Here is a 23,509-nt window from a genome sequence, read left to right as displayed (position 1 = left end):
ACAGCCCGGGCCTAGAATGTCCACTTTCAAAACTCAGTCTTTCAGAGAGTGTTCTAAACCTGTCTCTGTTTTTGATCCAGAATCAAGCTTTCCTTTGTCCTTAGATCCATCTGCAGAGTCAGCCTTGTGACCACGTACACCACCATGCAGATTCCCTTTTAACCCAACAAGGAGATTTTTACTTATTTTTTTACTTATGTCTGCATGGCAGAAATACATGGTCATTTTAATCAACCTGTCATTTGAGTGTGTGCTCGATGTAATACTAAAATGAATTTTTGCCTACGGTGTTTGGATATTTTGGACTCCAGATCTATATTTAGTGTATATGTATATATATACATATATATATAAACTTTATATGTAAATATATGAATAAACAAATACATATAAAACTTTCATTCTAAAAGGGAGATAAGTTAATGATTATTAAACAAATAATGCAGTCCAATCTTTCTCCTCTCTCTCCTCCTCCAAGTACCCCAATCCTATATTTATTTATATGTGCTGGCAGTTAAAGCAGGATGCAGGGCAACACAAATACGAAAGTATTTGTATGCTGAGATCTAAAGTTTGTAATGAATTCACTCAATTATTCCAGATACTTCTCCTTAATTACTTGGGGAGGTACATTTCCTCTCCCAACCAGTGTTTTCATATAAGTAAGTGTAAGTAAGATGTTATACCCTAAAGGGTTAAGGTAAGTCTTCAAGCGTGTAACATATGACTTGGCACAATGTAAAAAATGGTAAGAACAGAGTCAAATGTTTTATGATCCACTAGGTACTTTCGAATGTCTGGAAGATTTTCCTTGGCAGAAATAGTTTATACTAGCAATAAATGGGATCTCTTAGCTGGGTGACATTTACCTTTTCACAAAACCACTAACTGGGCTCTTCATGTGATTCTGGAGGGAGTTGCTACGTGACATCACCTGCCATTTTTCTCTAGTGCTAACTCTATGGAAATCACAGACTGAACAGAAGAGTAAATATCAATCACACAGGGGAGCAGCTATAATTACCAAAGACAGCTCATAAGATAGTGAATTTAGAAATTTAGCAAGAAAAATCAAATCATTATTTGATAGCTTGGGAAATTATTCAAAACAAGGTATTCTAGATTTAGTATGGTGTCTGCACACTAAAAAGTTAAAGGAAAAATCTCATGATGTTATTGTACTAAAAGGACAAAATGCCATTAAGCATCTTAGTTTCCTTGACTGGGATATCTATTTTGGAAGTATAACAGCAAATTAAATAGTGTTTTAACTTACTCTTAAGAAAAATGGAAATTTTTTCCCATAAAAGCCAACTCTGAAGAACTCTGGTTCAAGACGTTGCTGGTCCATAATTTTGTCATACAAAGAGGCTTCCATCATCTAGGAAAGCAAAGGAGAAGTTCTAAGAATTTCATCTCATCCTTCAGCTCTCCCTATTTATAGAAGAGTATGTTTCTTCTATACAAAGGAGAACTTCACTGTAGTTTTCAGTTTGCAGAAAAGAAGGTTTCACTCCCTTTCTGTGCCTTAAGGGAGGGAACAGCAAACTTATTCTGTAAATGGCCGGAGAATAAAGAGTTCAGGCTTTTCAGGCCATATGGTCCCTGTCACAACTACTCAGTCCTGCCAGGTCCACAGGATACAGGTTGCTGACCCTGCTTTTAAAGGATCAAATATTATTCCATGTTCTCACCAGAGAAAATAATTTCTACACACAAAGCCTATCAAGAAAGTATTTTCTTCACAATGAATATGAACATGAATTTAAAAAAATGAACGAACTATTAGAGGCCAAATCTTTCTGGAGAATTCTAGTGCCAGATGTACTCACCTGTGGATTTGGTTCTCCTTGGTCATGGTAATTCAGGACATGTGGAAGGTGCAAGCTTGCACAGGTTGGACAGGGATAAACCAAACCCAAGGAGACCCATCGCGCAAAGTGCTGTCTGGGCTGAAAGCTCTTAAGTGTGTCCCTCACAATGTTGGCACTATGAAGCACATAAAGCTTATGGTTTTCCATTCATGGTATTATCATCCCCAGGGTTTATGCAGAAAGACTAATACTGCTCTTGAAAACTTCTCCCCCCACCCGCCCCCAGTAACAGCACCCCAAAGAGCAGTTGGCATGAAATGTAATGCTTTGGGTTTATAAAAATCGGAGTGACTATGGTACCCAAGGGCTCTCCCAGGTAAACACTGTAACCTCGCTTCTGTTACAGGGGGTGTATGCCAAGAGAAGCACAGAAACGTTGTCATATAAAACTGCAGTGCCTGCCAGAGCCAGCATGATGGACTGAAGTTAAAACAAGGTGTTTTTTTTTTCTCTTTGGTTTTCATGCTGGGAGAAACATTGTTGAACCACTGGCATGAAATACTACACCGGCAGCACAGGACCAGTTCCTACAGGCTGAATGAATTACGTGTGGGGTAAGGGATTTTATGAGCTGTTAAGGGTTGACAATATCATCTCATAAACCACTACCTCAGAATTAAAAGGCAACATCATAATCTTCTTCCTATTTTAGAAACCCTGCAGAGCTTAAGTATGATAAGAGGACACAAAATGCTCATGGCTCTTAAGAGTAAGGGCTCAGAGTGCAAGAGCAACCCATTTGAACCTGAAAAGAAAAGAAGGGACAAAACGTTTGGCTCAGGGACACGGAATATTGAACTCCCGGAGCTCCTGGGTACTAAGACCTTGGTTCACGTTCAACGTAAAACACATTGCTGAAGCTAAGGAGAGATGACACCTATAGAATTTAGCCCTGAAACAGAAATGGGTCAGCTAGCCATGCCTACTGTTTTGCTGTGCAGATTATGGGACTAAGAATAGTCTTTTGTGGTACAGATCTGCATACAAGTGAGAAGCTCTTTGAACAGTGTGGAGATTTCTCCTCAATAAACTAAAAGAATTAATCATGGATTAGATTTTACATTTCAGATGTGATGTTTAGAAGAGATCAAAGGCTCACTTCTGTTTACTAATCAGAAGCACTTGCTATTTCTCTGTATAAATAGCTGAGTATGCTGCAGAGGAAAGACTTCTCTTAAAAAAGCTTTCTGCAAGACAGGTCGAGATGATCACAGAGTTAATTTTATAGAACGATACTGGAAAGTTAATGAAAAAAGGATGCCATTGCCTGATTAGCATGCATCCAGGTTCCTTACCCTCATCTTGCTCAGGTTTCTGTAGTCATAATAACTCTCATACTGCTCTGCAATCTTCCGGCACAAGATGATGCCGTTCTCCCAACACTGTGGACAAACGAATGATATAAATGCTGATGCCCACGACATTTACTTATTTTCACCCAGAGGTCAGGGTGGGACTGCTTTCAGATCATCAAGCCTTACTTCTTAATCTTTATAATCTACCTTTAATAGTATCACTACCACTTTAAGCTTGACAACAGCATGCAATGAACATGTAAATTATTAAAAATCCTTAGGAAGTGAGAAAATATAATCCACCACAACAGGCATTAACATATGGTGTGGAAACATTTTCCGGTGTCATTTCAGAATCATCATCTTGAAATAACTACAGTTCCACCATGGCCAAGTAGATGAATAAATGGGCCCTCGGTGCTAAGGAGGGAATTACCACTGACCCCTAAGGCCCAATTATCCACAGCTGGATTCCTTGCTTGGCTCAATTGCACTTGTAAATTGTGAGGATCTAACCCAGCTGGTTACTCTCAGCAGAAATGCAAAAATTCTTTCGTCTAGCCCAAGTGTCAGCAAACTTTTCTGCACAAGGCCACACAGTAAATAATTCAGGCTTTGTCACAACTACCCAACTCCACCATTAAAGCACAAAAGCAGCCAAAATGGATAAGCTTGTCTGTGTTGCAATAAAACTATCATCTAGGGACACTGAAATGTGAATTTCATGTAATTTTCATCTGTCAGATATTCTTTTCCTTGTGGTATCATTCAAACACTTAAAAATGTAAAAGCAATTCTTAGAATGTGGGCAGTACAAAAATGGTGGGTGGTGAGCCATTTGACCCAGGGGCCATAGTTTGTAACTCCCGATCTAAGCAAAAACCCCTTAGAAGGGCCAAGATAAGCAGAACCGGGATTTTATAACAACTTATCCTATAGATGGAAACTTCACCGGAGGAGGATGCAAAGGCATTTCCTTGCTATTAATGTAACAAATGATATGTCAGGGTATTTAGGGACATAATAAAGGAGGATAGGAAAGAGGCAATTTCCTTGCATCAAATTATGCAATTATATTTTGTAAAAGAATGACAGCAACTGTTTGTATTTTAGTCTCCTGTTTAACCTTGGCATTTTGAGAGATATATTTAAATCGAAGACACCAAAAGCATCCAAATGTTCAAATCAAATAAACAACTGTTGTCAGATTCTTAAGTCTTCCTAAAGGGTATTGCAAGACCTTGAAGAGGGAGATGGGGTGGAGTGAGGTAATGGGCTGAATGGCATCATCAAGTCAGTGAGGTTTTTTGATACCCCGTGGCATCTCTTAAAACTATGACGGGATGCCATAACATTCTTTAAACAAAGTTAGTTTCATTTATTTTGCCTTACCAAAAAAGTGGAATGGGGTGGAATGGGGCAGAATACATGCTAACCTGGGGAGGTAGGTGAGGGGTGATAATGGTTTTTCAGAGAATAGGATACCTGGGTGTCAAAACCTACGGACCAGTGTTTTTCAGAGTATAGCCCCCAATTTGTACACATTGCAATCTCAAGTCCTTGTTCAAGTCACAAAATCCCCTGCCCCATGCCAGACATGCCCAATGAGAATGTCCAGAGGTGGGACCTGGGAATTTCAGCAAACTCCTGGGTGTTTTTAATGCACATTAAAATCTGAGGGTGCCTGGCTTGAGGTGGGCATGAAAAAACTATAAATGAAAGGTAACATGACACCAGCAGACCACCTTGAGAGAGGCCGTGGGTGGGTAGGGCTACTTACTTTGCCTCGGTCAAAATTTTGGATGATAGCCAGGTGCAGGTGCTCCTTGCGCTGCCATTCTGTCTGCATAGGGTAGGTCAGGAACTCCCGGAGGGGCCGATCGGACCATTCCAACAGCTCATCGTATAACAGGAGAGTATATGCAGCCTCTGAAAGTTGAGTGGGAAGGCAATGATCAAGACAGGACCCCTGAACAGCCTCCCCTCCAATGTGGCTGGTTTGGGGCAAATTGGAAAAAATATTTTTTGAATTTCATGATAATGAAGAAAAATGTTCAGGATATATGCAAGAGCCAGTTAGTGAGTGATGACTTCCCCCTGGAAGATGGAATTATCAGAGATTTGTATTTCATCTTTTGGCTCCCTATGTTCATTCTTCCCCTCACTTCTCTCTTTCTCTTTCTTGCCTTCTCTTCCCATCCCTCTTCCTTGTTTCTACAATGCCTGTACGCTGCTGGCATAATAAAAATGTTTAAGGATATATTGTTGGAGCTTGTTCAAAGAAATAGGGAGACATGCCTTTGACTGTTGGGGAAGTTCACTGGTAAATCCCTTGGGGTGAGACTATGGGCATCTTCCAAAGGATGTGATTAGGAAACAAAAAATGGTAATTAAATTCTTTTTGATAATAAAAGCCTGAAAAATTTGAAAATAGTGTTTGGTGGCAGGGCTAGGGTATAGGCAGAATTTGGGAGGGACAAAGAAGCCAGAGAGGAGCTAAATACAGAGAAGAAAAAGAAAAAAAAAATCTAGTAACAGAGGAGGGATTAGAAAGGGCAGAAGTGTTGGTAAGAAGTGTGTGTGTGTGTGTGTGTGTGTGTGTGAGAGAGAGAGACAGACAGACAGAGACACAGAGAGAGACGACTATTGTGTGTTGTGTGGTATGACCCTCAATTGGCCCCACAAATCTTCAGTAAAAGTTACTTAAGTCATTACATGTTTGGTGCAGTTGGGATTTCTTGGGAGAACATGTAAAGAGGTAATATTCTAAAATATTTTTTTAAAAGATTTTTTATTTTTTTGACGGAGAGATAGAGAGAGAGCACAAGTAGGCAGAGTGGCAGGCAGAGAGAGAGGGAGAAGCAGGCTTCCCATAGAGCAGGGAGCCCGATTTGGGGCTCTATCCCAGGACTCCGGGCTCATGACCTGAGCCGAAGGCAGATGCTTAACTGACTGAGCCACCCAGGCACCCAAGAGGTGATATTCTGTATACACACATGGAAATAGTAATCCATAGGCTTAAGCACAGTTGACAGGTAGTGCATTTCATAGAGTACTTGCCATTCTGCAGGTCTCTTCCTGAATCTTAAATATGGCCAAACAAATCAATAGGAACCACGGTTCCATTGTCACTGATGAAGGACTCCAATAATTATTTTTTCCTTTAATATTAGAATAGCCAACTCATTTATTAAATGGAATAAAGTAGACAAACCCTTATGTTATTAATCCATTTAATTACCATCCCTGTATGTCTCTTAAAAGATGTAATAGTTGGCACCTGGGTAGCGCAGTCAGTTGGGTGTCCAACTACTGATTTCAGCTTGGGTCATGATCTCAGGGTCATGAGCTCCAGCCCCACGTGGGGCTCCATACTCAGCGCAGAGTCTGCTTGAAATTCTCTCTCCTTCTCCCTCTGCCCCTCCCGCTCGTGCTCTCTCCCTCTAAAATAAATAAATAAATCTTAAAAAAAAAAAAGATGTAATAGTAGCTTTTCACAAAATATCAATAAATAGTCATTCTTAATCTTCATTTATTTGCCTTAAGAGTAACTACACGTAAAGCTCTAAAGTGGCAGGTTAAGTCCTATTACTATGATTTGGCCATCTCAGTGTGTAAAATGTAGTTGTAGGAAGAAAGGCCTGGGTCCCTATCACTTTTCTCTTGCCTCTAACTTGTGGAAGTCCTGTGAGGCACAGGCTCTGGCCTTTTTTCTTCTTAATTACCCCTGGTGAGCTTAGTCTCCTGGCTTCAATAACTGCAAAAGCTTTCATACCCCACCAGCAGTCTCTTATTCCCCTCTGTTCAGTTTGCACATGGTTACCAGTATGATCTTTCAACTGCAAAGGATCATATTGCTCCCCTGATTCAAAGTAGCCGGTGACTCGCAGTAGCTAACAGTAAACGTAGGCTTCCTAAAGGGACAGAGAAGGCTGGCCATGATCTGGTCCCTACCAACCTCTGCTCACATTCCCCATTGTCCCTCCTCATAGTACACGTAAGAAGGAGCTCACCGATGTTTCTCCTAAGAAGCCTCCAGCCTCCCTGGTTGGAGCCCCTTGACCCCATCATCAGCTTTTGCTGAATGAAACAAGATGCATCCTGATCCGGAGGCAGCTGTACCAGAAAGCTGCCCAAACGGGGACAGAGGTACCTTCTGTTTTCATGGGCACTAATCAAATTCTATCTTGTCGCAGTTGTATGTGACACGGACAGAGGAGAGTATCGGCTAAAGGGTATTGGTTAATTGGCGGATGCAGAAACAGAGCTGAATTGCCACAATGCAGGTTGCCAAGGAAGACGGCTTTTGACGGGACAAGAATGATAATAATGACGGTCAAATCTGTGCTGTATCTGAACAGCTTTCTAGTTTTCTGAGACCTCCTGAGATGACTTCCTGATCTTTAACTCCCCACATATCCTTACAATAAATGCCAAGCATCTAAGAAAGCCCTCTGTGTGTCCTTGTTCCTCTGTCTGTGTGAATAATCCATGGTTCCCTTCATTTACCACATGGGTGACTCCTGCAGCATCTTACCGACCGCTCCTTCAAGCTTTGGCCCTGCACTGCTGAATAACTCCCTCTTCTCTTAATACACAGCTCTAGAATGATCACTTTTGTCTCTCAGATTTCTTTTGTGTCTCCCCCAGTACCCGACAACTCAAAAAATACCCTTGCGAGTAATCATCTCCTAGTGAAAAGGATGAAAAGGACCAAGCGAACCCCTTCCCCCGGCTGAAGCCTTCAGCTGCCCACAGGGAGTGACTGAAAGGGCCATGAAGGTCAAATTCACGGAGCCAGAAAGTAGAATGGTGGATACCAGGGACTGGGGGGAGGAGAAAATGGGAGGTTACTGTTTCATGGGTACACAGTTTCTGGAGATGAAAAAGTTCTGGAGACCGAGAGCGGGGATGGTTGCTCAACCATGGGAATCGTACTTCGGGCCACTGGGCTGTACACGTAAAAACGGTTAAGACGGTAAATTCTATGTTGTGTATATTTCACCATAATAAAAGAAACTACAAGGGTTGGGGGCAGTGAAGGGTTTTTAGTCCATCTCAACTGCTTTCCAAATCATGCTTGCCCTGGGGTGGTTCAGGGGTGAGACAGAAGATGAGGGGTGGGTGTGCCCCTGTGGAGTCTGGAAGGACAAGCAGGGATTGGCAAGCCATCAGAAGAAGCTGACCAATGACTGAATGGTGACATGGAAAGGTGTGGAATAAATGACAGCTGTCTCAGAATCTGATTCCGGAAAAGGATGATGTCTCTCAGGGGTCAATGGTGTGTGTGAAGGAAGCTGTAGAAACTTTACGTGAAAGCACATAGATATACCTTGGAGGCGTGACCGACACAGGAGACTACTGAGGCTGATTTTAAACACATTAGCAAACTGTAGATGTTTTATTGCAATACATCGGGTATTTATTCTTCTGCATCTTAAGAAGACAATAGTATGTATTGAAGAGGGAAGAATGAATCACATCCCAAATTTCCAGCCATCTTTTTAAAAAGTATTTAGAATTTTGGACAAAAGGCATCGCCGCATAATTAAACATGGGCCATCTCGCTCCATCATCTTGACAAGTGTACAGGGAGGACATCCACATGAGACAAGAAAAAACCATAGGAGAAGACTAGAGATGAATTAGGAATGGAGAGTACTGTCACAAAAGGCTGCAAAGGGTTAAAGCCATTTAAACAGAATCCTATAAAGATAGAAAAGTTTCCCCGTTAATTTCACTTTCTTCAAGGACACATAAAAATGAGGACAGAGGAGTGATGAGTAAAATGTTGCAGGGGAGGAGGACTTATTTCTTATGACTTTGGGGAACATAAATACCGCAAGTTCAGTAAACAAATTAAAGAAAAACTATTTGCCCATTTCTAAAATATAATCAGACAGATTTGGACTCTGTTTCAGAGAACAGTTATGTAGCTGGAAGAGCTTGTCCTTAGTTCCCTCCCTCATTTCTTCTTTAATGGACTTTAAAATAAGTCCACTAGGTAGTTTTCATAGCTATAAAAACTAGGCTCACCATTTCTCTCAAAATTTGGCTACTAACTACTATAAAAATAGTCATTTAAACTCTCAGACAACATACCTCCAAAATTTTAGTCTAACCAAAACCATCAACACATCTGTGTGAAGAGATACTGGGACTTCCTTAGTGACTCAGGAATATCAATATTGAAGGAGAAAAATCTCTGCAGGTCTTAAAATTTAACTGAGTAAACTTATTGGTGATGCATTTATTTAAATCTCATGTTGCAGGGGCACCTGGGTGGCTCAGTCAGTTAAGCATCAGACTCTAGGTTTCGGTGCAGGTCATGATCTCAGGGTCGTGAGATCCAGCCCAGTGTCAGGCTCTGCGCTGGGTGTCAGGCCTTGAGATTCTCTCTCTCCCTCTCCCTCTGCCCTATCCCCACTTGCGCACGTGTGCTCGCTCTCTCTCTCTAAAGAAAAAAAACTCACATTGCTGGGCACTGAAATGAGAAAACTAAGAAGAAAACATCATCTCTGTCTTCAAGGAATTCACCTTTTAGCTATCTACCTACATATACATACAAACACACACACACACACAAACACACCTCTTATATAACTGTTAAAAACAACGTGGTATTTTTTTTTTTTAAGATTTTATTTATTTGCGAGAGAGAGAATGAGAGACAGAGAGCATGAGAGGGAGGAGGGTCAGAGGGAGAAGCAGACTCCCTGCTGAGCAGGGAGCCTGATGTGGGACTCGATCCCGGGACTCCAGGATCATGACCTGAGCCGAAGGCAGTCGCTTAACCAACTGAGCCACCCAGGTGCCCCAATGTGGTAGGTACTTTAATGAAGCCTGAAAAAGGTGCAATGGAAAAAGAGTTGGAATCATGAACTCAGCCCATGGGAGAGGGGTGATGGGGGGGCATGGAGTTGCCGTGGGAAAGAAGAGGAAAAGAATTCCGGGAAAAGATGGTAAAAGCACACTCCCTGAAGGATGGAGACAAGGAATGTAGTCCAAGTGGTAAGATGAGGCTGCAGAGATAGGTGTTGGTTTTATTATGATGGACCTTGAATAAAGAGTTTGAACTTTTTTTTTTTTTTTTTGTAGAAGATACCAACTGAAAACAGTTATATCTAGAGAACGGGCTGGTGAAATTGTCTTAAAGGGCCAGACAGTAAAAACTTTATAATTATAATAACTTATAACGATTTATAATCTAGCTTGCAGGCCACATGGTCACTGCAACTACTCAGTTCTGCCTTTTGTAGGTACAGAAGAAGCCACAGACCATGGCCGCTTAAGTGGGTGTGGCTGAGTTCTAATAAAACTTTCTTCACAAAATCAGGTGGTTGGTCTGCAGGCTATAGTTTCTGTCCCCTGCTCTGGTGCTAATTAAGAAACAGCCCAGGTGTGAGATGATGAGGGCCTAATGGAGGCAGCTTGAGTGGGAACAATGAAAAGGACGTGGTTTTGAGAGATTGTTAGGAAGGGAAATCAACAGAACATGGTGACTGATTATTTGAGGGAGGCTCAGAAATACCAAAGAGAACATCAAGATCTCCACACTGAGAAAAGAGTGATGCTGTTAATCGATACAGTGAAACTAGCTGGAAGCATTATTTAAAATCTGGCCACACAAGGACCATCTCAGAAAGGATTGCTTTCTTTTAAAGCTGGAGGAAGGACCACAATTCAGGAGTTCCTGGGAAGAACGGTGAGGCAAAAGACTCAGATTTATAGTTCCTACATCCAGTTAAAGGGTTCTTTTCTGGTTACGATGTAGTGAGCACCTTGTATCGTATCTTCCCCAACTAAAAACCCTAGGCATGATATACAAGGTAACTCTTGGAGGATTCTGAAGAGTAAATAAGAGAAGGTGGGCAGAGTAAGAAAATCAATACTCAAAGAATGATCATAAAATAGTGAGTTCGCAGTTTTTATTTTTTTGCCTTTCATATCTCCTGGCTTTGCCGTCCTGGTCTCCTGGAACCACAAAGGGAAACGGAAAGAAAAGCTCCCAGGAAATTTCCTCTGGTCAGAGGGTTGAGAAGAGGACCCTTCTGCGGGATGGAGTCCTTTTGACCTTCTAGCCTCCCCCCAAGTCCTGGGAACATGGCACAAAGCTGCAGTGCACACAGGGAAGGCTTCACAGTGGAAGCAGAGGCATCTCCGGCTTTTTTATGTTCAGTGCTTGGCCCCCAGGAAGACCAGCTATAGGGAATGCATCACGGTGTGGGGAGGATCAAGTCTTGGATTTGACTAATTTGGCTCCGATTAAGTGAGAGTGCTAGGAAAAGGAGCCCTTGGGAGATAGGAAAAGTGAGGAAGATCATAGAGAGGAGGCACATAGAGAAAGGGATTTTTAAATGTTGTGTATGATGTCCTGGGCTCACTTGCAAGTTGCACGTACATTGAACAGACCAGAATCAACATAACAAAGCTTTTGAGAAATGAACTATGGTACAGACTCCTGGTTAGGTCCCAGGCTCTCCCTGGGTGACATATATGCGGGACAGACCAGAACAGTACGGCGAAGGCTTTGAAAATTAAGTGGACATTGGAATCACAACCTTCAGAAGGTGGTTTAGGACTTGAGGTTTGAATCTAACCGGACTGTCTGCTGAAATTAAAACAAAACAAAACAAAACCAAACCCCTCAACATTCTCCAGAAGGTTTTAACAGAACCCAGAGTCTCATAATATTCAAAATGTTCATGAAACAACCCCAAATGACTTCAAAGAAACAGGATAACTGAAAAGTTTCAAAGGGAAAAGTCAATTAACAGATGCCAATCCCAAGATTCAGTTGTTGGATTTACAGATAAATACTATGAAGCAGCTATTATAACCATGCTCCTTAAAGTAAAAGGGAACACTCTTGAACAGAAAGATACAATTTCCCTCCAAAGAAATGGAAGCTAAAAAAAAGAAAAGAAAAAAAGCAAAAATGGGAAAGGAAATTTTAGAAACAGGTGATACAGTAACAAAAATTAAAATTTCACTGGAAGGGCTCAGTAGCTGAATGGAAATGGCACAGAAGAATCTGGACTTGCAAATGGACCAGTAGAAATTACCTAATTTGAACAAGAAAGAAGAAAAATTGGGACAAAAAATGAACAGATCCCCAAGAACTTACAGAACAATACCAAAAGGCCTAACATTCATGTCCCTTCTAGTTCCAAAAGAGAAGGACCAGTGCAGAAAATACATTTGAGGAAATAATGCCTGAAAATTCCCAAATCTGGTGAAGGAAATAAGTCTGTAAATTCAAGAAACACCATGGACCCAAACAGGATAATCTTAAAGAAAGCCATGCCCATATACATCATAATCAAACTGCTGGAAACCAAAGATAAAGTCTTGAAAGCAAGCAGAGAAACTTATACATTACACACAGGGACACAATTTAGATGACTGTGGAGGCCAGAAGACAGCACAGCAACATTTTTCAAATACTGAAACAAAAGAACTATCGAACTAGAATTCAATATCCAGCAAACGTATCCTTCAGGGATGAAGGCAAAATGAAGACACTCTCCGATGAAGGAACACAATGAGAAATTCTTCACTGCTAGATCTACTTTTTTGTTGTTGTTTTGTTTTTAAAGATTTTATTTATTTATTTAAGAAAGAGAAAGAGAGACAAGGAGAGGGAGAGAGAATCCGCAGCAGACTCCACACTGAGCACAGAGCCCAGAGCCCTACTTGGGGCTTAATCCCACAACTGTGAGATCATGACCTGAGCAGAAATCAAGAATCAGCCGCCCAACTGGCTGAGCCACGCTGGTGCCCCTCACCACTGGATCTTTTTTTTTTTTTTTTAAAGATTTTTATTTATTTGACAGAGAGAGACAGCGAGAGAGGGAACACAAGCAGGGGAAGTGGGAGAGGGAGAAGCAGGCTCTCCGCGGAGCAGGGAGCCCGATGCGGGGCTCGATCCCAGGACCCTGGGATCATGACCTGAGCTGAAGGCAGACGCTTAACAACTGAGCCACCCAGGCGCCCCACCACTGGATCTACTTTAAAAGAAATATGAAGACAAGTTCTTTAGGTTGAATAAATACAGTAACAAAGAGGAACTGAGAACTTCCATGAAGGAAGAAAGAGCAACACAAACAGTAAATATATGAACAAATTTGACAGACTATTTAATCCTCTTAAATTCTTTAAAATAGGTATAACTGTTAAAGTAAAAATTACTTTATCCGGTGGGGTTTTCAATGTATGCACACATAATACGTAGGACAACTACAACATAATGTTATTTAACTTGAAGTGGTAAAATACCAACTGTAAGTATGATGAGCAGTGAGATATGTATTTTGTACTCCCAAAAGCAACCTCTAAAAAACAATGCCAAGAGATATAGTAAAAAAGCCAATAAATTAAAATGAAGTACCTAGAAACATAGATCCAACTAAAAATTTCAATTTCAAAGTACAAATGCTTGAGTCCTCAGCTCTAATTATCCAAAGCAAAGGAGTGACCATGTATAATACACCAGTGTCCAGCCCACTCTCCTCAGCCTGAGCCAAAAGACAGAATTACCTGTGAAGTTTTGCGCTTTGAGATGCAGATCATAGAGTTTGTGGATGTAGCGTATATACATCTCTTCCTTGTTTAGTTCAGTCTTATAGAAGTTCTGTAAAGAAGAATACAAGTACGGATCATTCCTCAACAGTTAGACCTGCAAACAGCTGCTTTTTACTCTGTGAAGTTCCGTGTCTGGAACTATAAGAATGGATGTATTTTTCCATATAAATGTCTTTTTAAAAATTAAGGAAGGAGGCCCAGTGATATACTTTTAATGCAACACTGTGTTAAACATTACTTAGCAATTATTGGATAAGCTCGTAATACTTGGGGAGTGTTACTGCCAGTGACTCACATTTCTTTGGTACTCTATTATTTTTTTGTTAGTGTTACTGCCTATTCAACTAAAAAAATACTAAAAATAACATAACAGATGAATCTGCTTACTAAACCTGAGCACCGATATTCAAAGGATAGCTTAATTTCAAATTGTAAACATATTTGCTCTGAAGAAAAAAAAAGTTTCTAAGATCTATAGGTAAGGATGAATAAAAATAATGTAAAAGCATTTTTTCTTCCCCTGAAGAATCACATAAAAGAGGGTAAATGAAAATGCTCTTTATTGGTAAGGTATTATTCTGAGTTTCTTACTTGTGTTGGAGTTTCAAAATCTCCAGTAAAGGGATTATTAACAAGAGATTTCAAACTATTATTAGAGGGGCATGCTTATCGAAGATATTTTATTTTTAAAAAAGTATCTGGATCTTACTAACCTTCTCTAAAATGTTTTAACATTAGTTATGAAAGATTCAACTTTGACATACCTGGACACATTATGTTGGCTCTTTAAAGCTGTAAGCTATAAACACCCACACGTACTCCTTCACCACATCCTACAAAGTACCTTAGCCCTCACTGAACTTAGTAAACATAGGAACAAAAACGTACATGACATTAAGTTCCAGCAAAAGCAGGATGTCGTGAGGTTCTAAATGGGGCACTTATTGTTAGCAGATCATTGTGCATTATGAAATCGCTGCACAAGCCCTCTGAACTGTTGTCACTGTTGTTGACTGATCCTCGCTGGTATGGGGAAGAAGGGAAAATGAGCAGTGATAGGGGGATAAATCCAGTTGACCTGAAGGAGTGACAGGTTTTCCTTAAGGGGGAAAGACCAGGAATTCTAAAAATCTTTGAAACTGATTAGCTAGACAGGGCTCTGGTGATGAACCAAAGAGCCAATGTGGTTGCTTAACTTGCACTTGGCTTCAAGCCTGCGGACCTTCTGTCAAATGTACCTTCTGTCCACTACCTAATAGTGTCTGTTCTTCAATATGAGAACTCTTATAACCTTGAGACACTGACATTTAGTTGAATGCCTCATAGATTTTTTTCTTCCAATTTATACCATTATCCTCCCCCTTTTCCTCTTGTCTCCTATAGATCTTGGCATTCCTTAAAAATCTAAGTAAATAATGTTATTCACATCTCTCTTACTATGAACAAAATCATTTTAATTAGCAAGATTTGTTGTACTATAAACACAAGTCTAACAACCCCACAGCAGACTTTTTACTTTGCTTTAATAGCTTTCTGGTAAGAAGCAGCATTTTTGGGGAACAAAATAAGCGATCACTCTGTAAGTGAATAATTCTCCTTAAAAAAAAAAGAAGAAACATCTCTCCAGTCAGCAGATGAGAATTTTTCACATATGTCTGGCAAAACTTGTGACACAAAGAACAAAACAATAATTGCATTTCCTAGTATGAGTCATGTCAAACATTATGCATTTTGACCAATTTAACACTACAGTTTAACTTCAATCTTGTGAAGGAAGCCAGAGCTCTCCTGAAGACAACCTTGAATTAATCTTTCCAAAGAGTTAAGGAAAATCTCTAAGAGGAAGTGAGTAGCTGAAGACAACCATATTACTACTGGAAAACATCAAGAACTTTCCATATGGACTAGAAGCTAAAAAGATTAGCTTCAAAGTTACATATTTGGCACTTTGATAATAAGCATTCTTGTGCTAGTTTGAAATTAGAACAGCTTTCAAAATGTTAACATTTTCGGGGCACAGGGGTGGCTCAGTCCGTTAAGCACCTGCCTTTGCTCTGGTCATGATCCCAGCGTCTTGGGATCGAGCCCCGTGTCGGGCTCTCTGCTCACTGGGGAGCCCGCTTCTCCCTCTCTACCTGCCTCTCCCCCAGGTCATGCTCTGTCTCACTCTCTCTCAAATAAATAAATAAATAAATAAATAAATAAATAAATAAATAAAATCTTCTAAAACAATGTTAACATTTTCTATAAAGACTGTTCTTGGTCAATGCAAAGCCAAAAGGATAAATTCTTTGTGTCAAGTGAATCCTGCTGGGGCCACTGATTTTATTAGGTCTCTGGCTGATTCCTATGGGGGACTACACATATTTCGGGCAGAGCATTCATTCTGTCATCCAGGGAAATGATCTCTTCTGTTACGCCAACTGAGGAAATGAACCCAGAGTCTGCATGTACCTGTTTACCTCCACACAGAAGGCACTGTGGCAGAAGATGGAGACAAGGGAAGAAGGTTCTTCTGGAAAAAGGTCAAGGTTATCCTTTGAGGTTATTTATGCAACTCTGTGGCCAGCGTTGGGGAAAAGCTGGGGTTAAGCAGATGGACTAAGAAGACTGAAAGCTCACAGAGCACTTGGTTCTTCTGCCCAAACACTGATGCACAGGTAGGGACACAGAGGCAGCTCAGGCTGAGGATCTCGAACGTGGTAAAGGGCTGGCAGTAGCAGACAAGACAGTGGGGAAGACTTAATAATGACGACGTTTGAGGTTAGAAATGAGGGCTCAGAGGGGAGGTGAGTGGGCTGACCTTGTGAGTCTGGCCTGGGGGCCTGAGGTCACTGCTGGGTCTGATGACAAAAATTATGTCAGAAAGCGCACCACAAGATGGGGCTGGATAGAGGACTCTCGAGTCTCACTATTTTTAGTGACCGAGTTTGGAGGTGGGGATGTGGGACAAGAGTTCAAAATGTGGAACAAAAAAATTTAAAAAAATAAAGAAAAGAAAAGAAAAAAAAATGTGGAACAATCAGTGGGTGTGGTAAAGAAGGACACAGGCATCTACTCGGAGGTGAAGCAGAGTGCAGTGAGGACACAAATTAGGGAAACTGATAACAAGAGAGAAGAAGTCCTGAGCTTTGACAAGGGGCTGTGAGGGGAAGAGACAGAACAGACTGGAAAGACTGCAGCCGGTGAGCTAGGACAAGACAGATGAGGGTGGGGGCAAAAGACACTTCCACGGTGACAGCAAAGAGAGACCAGCAGGGCATGTGAGCGATTCCAACAATTAGAGTCAGGAGAAGAACGTCTGTACCAGTACTTAGAATAGCTGATGAAGTTTCATCTATTCTGCAATATGAGAAAAAGAAACCATGGCACTCACAAATTTAGACCTGGAAGCAGTCACATATTCCTGTATTTCATATCTGACTAAGGGAAACTTTCAAAGGCATCAATATACCCTATATATTTACATATATAGGGTATATATATATATATATATATATATATATATATATATATATATATGAATGTCTCTATGTATGGTCATTCTTTAGTTCTGTGGTGAGAATACCATCCTTTTTATCAGTTAGTGATGAGACATTTTCATACAATTTACTTTTCCAGGACAATTGTGGTTTAGCCTGTCTTCCTTATGTAATATTTAATTTTACTCCTAAAAAATGTCCTCTTTGGGTGATCAATTATATGGTCATCGCAGTTATAATGCAAAACTTCACAATAATGGTATTAGACAATTTGCAAACAAGCTAGAGAGTGAAAATTAGTATGTTAAACAGAAACTGTCATTTGTTCACAGAAGAAGAGATGACTAATATTCATTAAAATGTAGAATGAATATAAGAAGGACAGAAAGAAACTGTCTATACAGAAGTAAAAAGACCTCTATCTGGGGACATGGTGCCTTCTTCTAGGAAAGCCACAGAAGACTCCCCGATGGTAAAGCTCCACAGGAGAGGAGGGGGCATTGCTCTCTGATCTCACAAAGCCTCAGGGGATGCAGTGCGTGCATTCTGCAATGTTCGCAGCTGAGAATTTTCTGGGACTTAATTCAACCTGAAGCTTGCTATGCTTCTTTTGAAAACACTTCCAAGCTCTTCTAAGAAACAGCCAGATAAAAAACACATTGTAAACTAAAAACAAACAGTATTTCTGTGAAAAATCAAACGTTAGGATAGAAGGAGGAAAAGGGGAATAGTTTACTAACCAGAAGGCTAACTGTGCAGCCAATCTTTTTGCCATCTACCTCTCCCATTTTCATGCAGTCCCTAAAAACAAAAAGCAAGAGTCAGAACTCAGAACTTCCTTATTAGGGACAAACACAGTTTCGTCTGGGGGAGGGGGGGTGGGGAGTACTGTCAGAGACCCGAGGCAAATCGCAAGTTGCTGTTGAGAAGGAGGCTCTGGGGACTAGGGGAGTGGCCCTAGGCTGTAGGATCTCAGGTGAGACCCTCCTGAGCACCAGTTTCTGCGGCGCATTTCCCTTGCCTGTGGGCTCTGCTCCCTCTCAGTAGCGTGGGGCGGGGGTGGGGGGGGGAGGTGGGGGGGTGTGGGTGGGAGAAGGTGGAGTGAAGATGTGTTCTTATACACCTTCTTCCAGAGAGGTGGGAAATAGCTGGAAGCCTGGCCATCAACAACAAGAATGAGGGTTTCATTCTTAAAAGAAAAACACCATGCATTTAAGTGGGATGAACTGCTTTAACAGTTGAGCTAATTTAAAAAATCAAAAAATTAGGTCTATGAAAGGTAACAGTGTGCGCTTCGCACCCCACCCCCCCTTTCATAAGAAAGCAGCCTGACCGTACAATTCTCCGTAACACCGTCTTCACCCTAAAACGGAAGGATCTACTGGTTCTAATGGCTGAGTCTAAACACCAAAAAAGATCCCTTTACTCATGGGACTCTGAGAACCTTCTCAATTCACTCAGACTTTGAAAGAATGGTCCACCGAACAAAAGAGAGAAAAAGGGGCAAAAATCAACTAAAAACTCAGAGCCAGCAAGTTAGAAGTCCATTATCTTACTGCATAAGGTTCTGTGGGCTGATGATTAACTCCAGCGGGAAGTTGACTGGATCCTAACTCTGATTTCCCAGCTGGAGCGCAGCACTCCTGGGAAGCAGGGGACTCCGCTTACCTGTAATCTAACAACCTCTCCATCAGACGAGTTACAGTGGCAATTAATGAAACGCCACTTTCCCTCCATGTTTCCCGCTCAATTTTCTTTAGTAGACTGGAAAAGAAAGAACCCAGGGCATTTTCAACATTTATTTTTATCAGTCACCATGACAACCATCTTACTTTCATCAGTACCTTAAATGCCTTAGCAACCACTGCAACATCTCACAAGTAGCACGATTTACACACAATGTCTTACCTAGGATAGGGACCAAATAGTGGAATTCTAATCCAGGAAGCATTGACAAAGCAAATTGATTTCAGATTATCCAAGTCATAAAACACGAACACATGCATATGATCATATTTTCAAAATATACAAGCACCCCACAGCTCAAAGGCATTCTCCCCTAGCTTCTCTCTTACACTAACAGAGGCTTGAACCTTACCACAGCAAATAACACCGCGAAAAGCGAAAACAGGAGTACCTCTAAGTTTACTTTGAAATAAGATCTTCCTGTTATTCACATAAAAATGTTTTCCTACCTCTCGGTAGAATGCATCTTCATCCAGGCAATTTTACTGCAATGCAACTGCTAGAGGAAAATCCTTGTACAGACGGTATGACGTTTTGCGTTTTTTCCTTTCCCTTCACATTTGCCCACTCAATACATATTGTACTATCTGTGCACTCACTCAACAGTTTCATTCATTTTGTCATTAATCACAGGGGATTGTCTATGTGGTTGTTAGAGCAGATTGATGACAAGTACCGAACCACATCTCTCCTCCTATATTTTCCCTAATCTTAAGCACCTTGGAGCAGAAGAACTATGTAAACACAAAATCACAACAATCAGAATAATTAGGATCTGTTTGACTTTCACTCCTGCCTCTTGGCAAATTAAGCATACACTTGGCAAAGCCTTTATCACTGAACTTTCCCCAAAAGATAAAAGTAAGAACACAGGCATGGCAATGTGAGGATCCTTCCCCACCCCTCTGCATTTAATGATCTTTTCTGTCTAAAATCTTGTTTCCCTTTCATCTTGGTTTCGGGAATAACAGAGAAAACATTTCTCACAAGTACAATCTAAGCCAATCATATATTGTGCTTAAAGGAAAAATAAATATTAAAGGAAAAAGCTGTTCTGCCAAAGCTAGCTAGCTTGCTTCCTTCCTTCCTTGCTTCCTTCCTTTCTTCCTTTCTGTGGCTAGGTTCTCTCCCAATTTCCCTCCCCATTTCTTCTCGGTGTTGCCATTCCAGCACCCAGCCTTCTGTCTTGTCTCCTCATCTGTTGCCTATGCATCCCTGAGCATTTGTTTCCTGGTTTATTCTGAACTGCTTCCTAGATTAAGTGGGGGGAGGGAGGGAGAGAAGCTGTACACCATGGGATGGAGCCCACCCTGACTAATCTCCTGGGGAAGGTCCCCTAGTTTGTTTAAAATGTGTTTTCTTTTAAGAACCCTCTGAACAGCACCTGTTTTGAGCTTAAATGCCAAACTGGTATTGAACCAAGTACTCAAATGCAAATCTGCCTGCCAAAGCAATGCAGGATGATGTAGAAATTTCCCCAAGTGACAGCCCACACCTCATATACTTTACAGGCTGAAAAACAAAGAACTCAAGTTAAGTAATAATTCTAAAAATATATGGAGACTTCTTTTGTGGGCATGAATTTCATTAATTTGCACAGCCTCCTGATGCAGTAAGAAATCAGAGCTACATAAACCCTCTTGTAAGAAGAGGCACAATTCTGCAGAGTCCGCTTAACCTTGACTAATCCCAGACCCAAATGTTAGGACCAAGTCTAGAACCCAATTCATCCGCTTTCACAGCCAGGCTTGTTCTTTCAGTCGGGAAGCTTGTTCTCCCAGTTTAACTGAGAAGGGGAGCCTGTCAGAAAGAAGAGAAGAGTCTAGATAACTTCGGTGAGACTGGGTGTTTTTATTTGGTCTATAATCATGCCCACGTGCCCATGCTGAGTACACAGTGAACTCATCCAGTAACAGTAAAGGGTGATTTCTTATTGCTAGTTGATAGGCAATGGGCCTCCATAACACTGGAGAGCAGGATAAACCAGAATCCTATAGGATGGCATAATGCTCAGCAGGCTCTTACTCTGTGAAAAAATATTAACAGGGGGAGGTAGGATCTGACCCTAAATCTGCTTCTGTCTACATCCTCATGCAATGTTGTTGAGGCCATCACTCCTACACGAAACACCTGTGTCTGCCCATGCTCTTCTTAATCCAAAGAGTCGGACACCTGAGATCTGTGTCGCATATCCACTCTAAAATTAAATGTGTGATCGTCAAATAAAGACCTTTGAAATGACTTGGAGTCTTATTTAATTATTTAGAGCAACACATGAGAAAGAAGTGCGAGGGATGGTGGCTCTTCTGGAAAGTGCCCTACTGTGTGCTCCCACCGCACAGTCACTGCAGGGTCCCCAGCCCTAGGAGAGTACCTGACCCAGGGAGGTGCTCGGTAAATAAAACCAAACGAGTGAACCCGAGCAGAGCCAGGGGAAGCAGAATTTAGTTCTGACACTCTATGCTGGAGATTTCACACTGGTGTCTATGATCTACAATTGCAGCATTATCAAAAATAATAAATCCTGACTCGTACTTATTCAAAAAGATGGAGTATGGGTCCGTGAAGATAATGTTGGGGGTGGGGGTGGGGAAAGGTGAGCAAGCTCTTAGGAAGGAAACCATTGCAACTCCTACATGTTCAGGAAGCAGGAAGCTACTTTCAGCTTCTGGACAATTTGAAGAAGTTTTCGATATGAACGACAGAGAACAAATGAGAATCTGTACCATAACGGCATGTGTTCCTAATTCATAACGTGTGCAGTGACTCACTGTGCTTATACTAATTCACGGTGACTTCTATAGCCAAAGAAACATTTCATTGTTTCCTGAAATATAGTTAGCTTTTCACTTTCTTTTCTGAGCCCAGGTAGTAATGGTATTTAATTATCACTTTAGGTTTTATTTAATCCCAGTATGCTGATGAGAAAAGCATGAAAGAAAAATATTTATAGTAACCTTTCTAATAATATGCTAAAAATCACAAAAGAAAAATAATCTCCATTGAACGAATCAGGCACCTTAAAACAGTCTTAACTACAGAGGCTTAATATATTAATTACTGGTTTGATTCTAATGTCAAGGTACATCTTCTGTTTCAAAGCCCCATTTATACACAAGCAATCCAAATTGCAAGCTATAGGCCTTTATTAAAGTAGATAAGAGGCACTATAAAATGATATATTTATTAATCTTGTGAATTTATTATAAATAATTAATCACAAATCTCAAGAGATTCATTTCACTGAGTGCTTTCTCATTTTAGTTCTTTGTTCAAACCAAGGACTAATAACTGAAATGAGAGGAGTTTTCAAAGGCAATTTATTACACTAGATGAGGTTTTAATCAGAGTTCTTGCTAAACTCTAGCTGTCATGAAACACAGACGCTTTGTATACTAGACTGAACGAGGGCTTGGTGAATAATTACTAAAAGTTCCAGTTTAATTACAGTATCAGAAGAAAATGGTTTTGTTCAGGAGTCAGTACAAAGAATGTATTTTATCATCACCCACCATCATTCCAAGAAATCTGTATACCCCTTCTTGGCTTTTCCTTTGAATGTAATTTTCTTAAAAGGTTCAGGGATGATTTTGAATCAGGCAATTTGAAACCTGTCAGTCACTAATAATACTTTCTAAACCTGGATACTAATATATCTACTTTTCTAATTTAATGATCATAAAACCAAGTATACAACTTGGCATTTGGCTATCAGTTCTGAAGCATTCATAGTTTGAAGTGACGCTTGGGCACACATACGAGGCAGAGCATACTCTGTGACAGAAAAATGTATCGCTGAATGATTCCTATACTTCCGAAAGAATTGCAAACATTTTCCAGGCACAATGAGCTAGTCCTGCCTTCAAAAAGAAGCACTTTATCAATATACTAGGACTGAAAGTGGCTAAGATCCATAGAAAACTGTAGAGAAAACAAGTGTTGGAATTCAAACCCTAACGTTCTAGAACACTCTTACATGAACTCTCTGACCATCTCACACCGTGATGAAAACTTGGGATAAGCCATTCACCCTGGACTGCGATCACATTCTATTAGGAAGGACAACCTCAAACTCCCCTTAAGTCTGTTGTTGTTCTAGCTTCCATCCAAATCCAAATCACAGAATTTACTAAAAACAACTTGCTTCTGTGATATTCTAATAAGAACATTTAGAAAGCAATTACTAACGCTGAGTGAGCAATCAATATCCATGAATCAAATCAAGTGCTGAAAAACAGATGCCAGGTAGGTTAATTTCCCCATCAACAAATCAGCCAAGGATATCCTGCTTTGGAAAGCATTGCACACGAACACCATAATCACACCATTGTACCCCCCCACACCCCGCCCCCTTTTCCCACTCTTAACCCCTACTTAAAATCATTATCTTGCAGGGCGCCTGGGTGGCTCAGTTGGTTAAGCGACTGCCTTCGGCTCAGGTCATGATCCTGGAGTCCCTGCATCGGGCTCCCTGCTCGGCAGGGAGCCTGCTTCTGCCTCTGACCCTGCCCCCTCTCATGTGCTCTCT

At 40.9% G+C, this 23,509-nt stretch overlaps 1 protein-coding gene across 7 annotated transcripts in view; it reads right to left on the bottom strand.

Annotated features, from left to right (window-relative positions):
- Window positions 1–23,509, bottom strand: part of DOCK4 (dedicator of cytokinesis 4) — a 422,159-nt gene that overhangs the window by 41,930 nt on the left and 356,720 nt on the right. For all 7 annotated transcript variants that reach the window (XM_064575038.1, XM_064575039.1, XM_064575040.1 and 4 more), the window contains 6 exons: window positions 18,904–18,999; window positions 17,976–18,036; window positions 13,709–13,802; window positions 4,950–5,098; window positions 3,170–3,256; window positions 1,277–1,381 (listed from right to left, as the gene is read on the bottom strand). In XM_064575038.1, the coding sequence (XP_064431108.1) occupies window positions 1,277–1,381; window positions 3,170–3,256; window positions 4,950–5,098; window positions 13,709–13,802; window positions 17,976–18,036; window positions 18,904–18,999 (592 nt within the window). The remainder of the gene's footprint in view (window positions 1–1,276; window positions 1,382–3,169; window positions 3,257–4,949; window positions 5,099–13,708; window positions 13,803–17,975; window positions 18,037–18,903; window positions 19,000–23,509) is intronic.

The sequence above is a fragment of the Mirounga angustirostris genome, unplaced genomic scaffold (assembly GCF_029215605.1).
Source record: "Mirounga angustirostris isolate CCGP_5_RB_7025 unplaced genomic scaffold, mMirAng1.0.hap1 SCAF_12, whole genome shotgun sequence".
NCBI classification, from domain to species: Eukaryota; Metazoa; Chordata; class Mammalia; order Carnivora; family Phocidae; genus Mirounga; species Mirounga angustirostris.
This window is presented reverse-complemented; position numbering and strand designations above follow the sequence as displayed.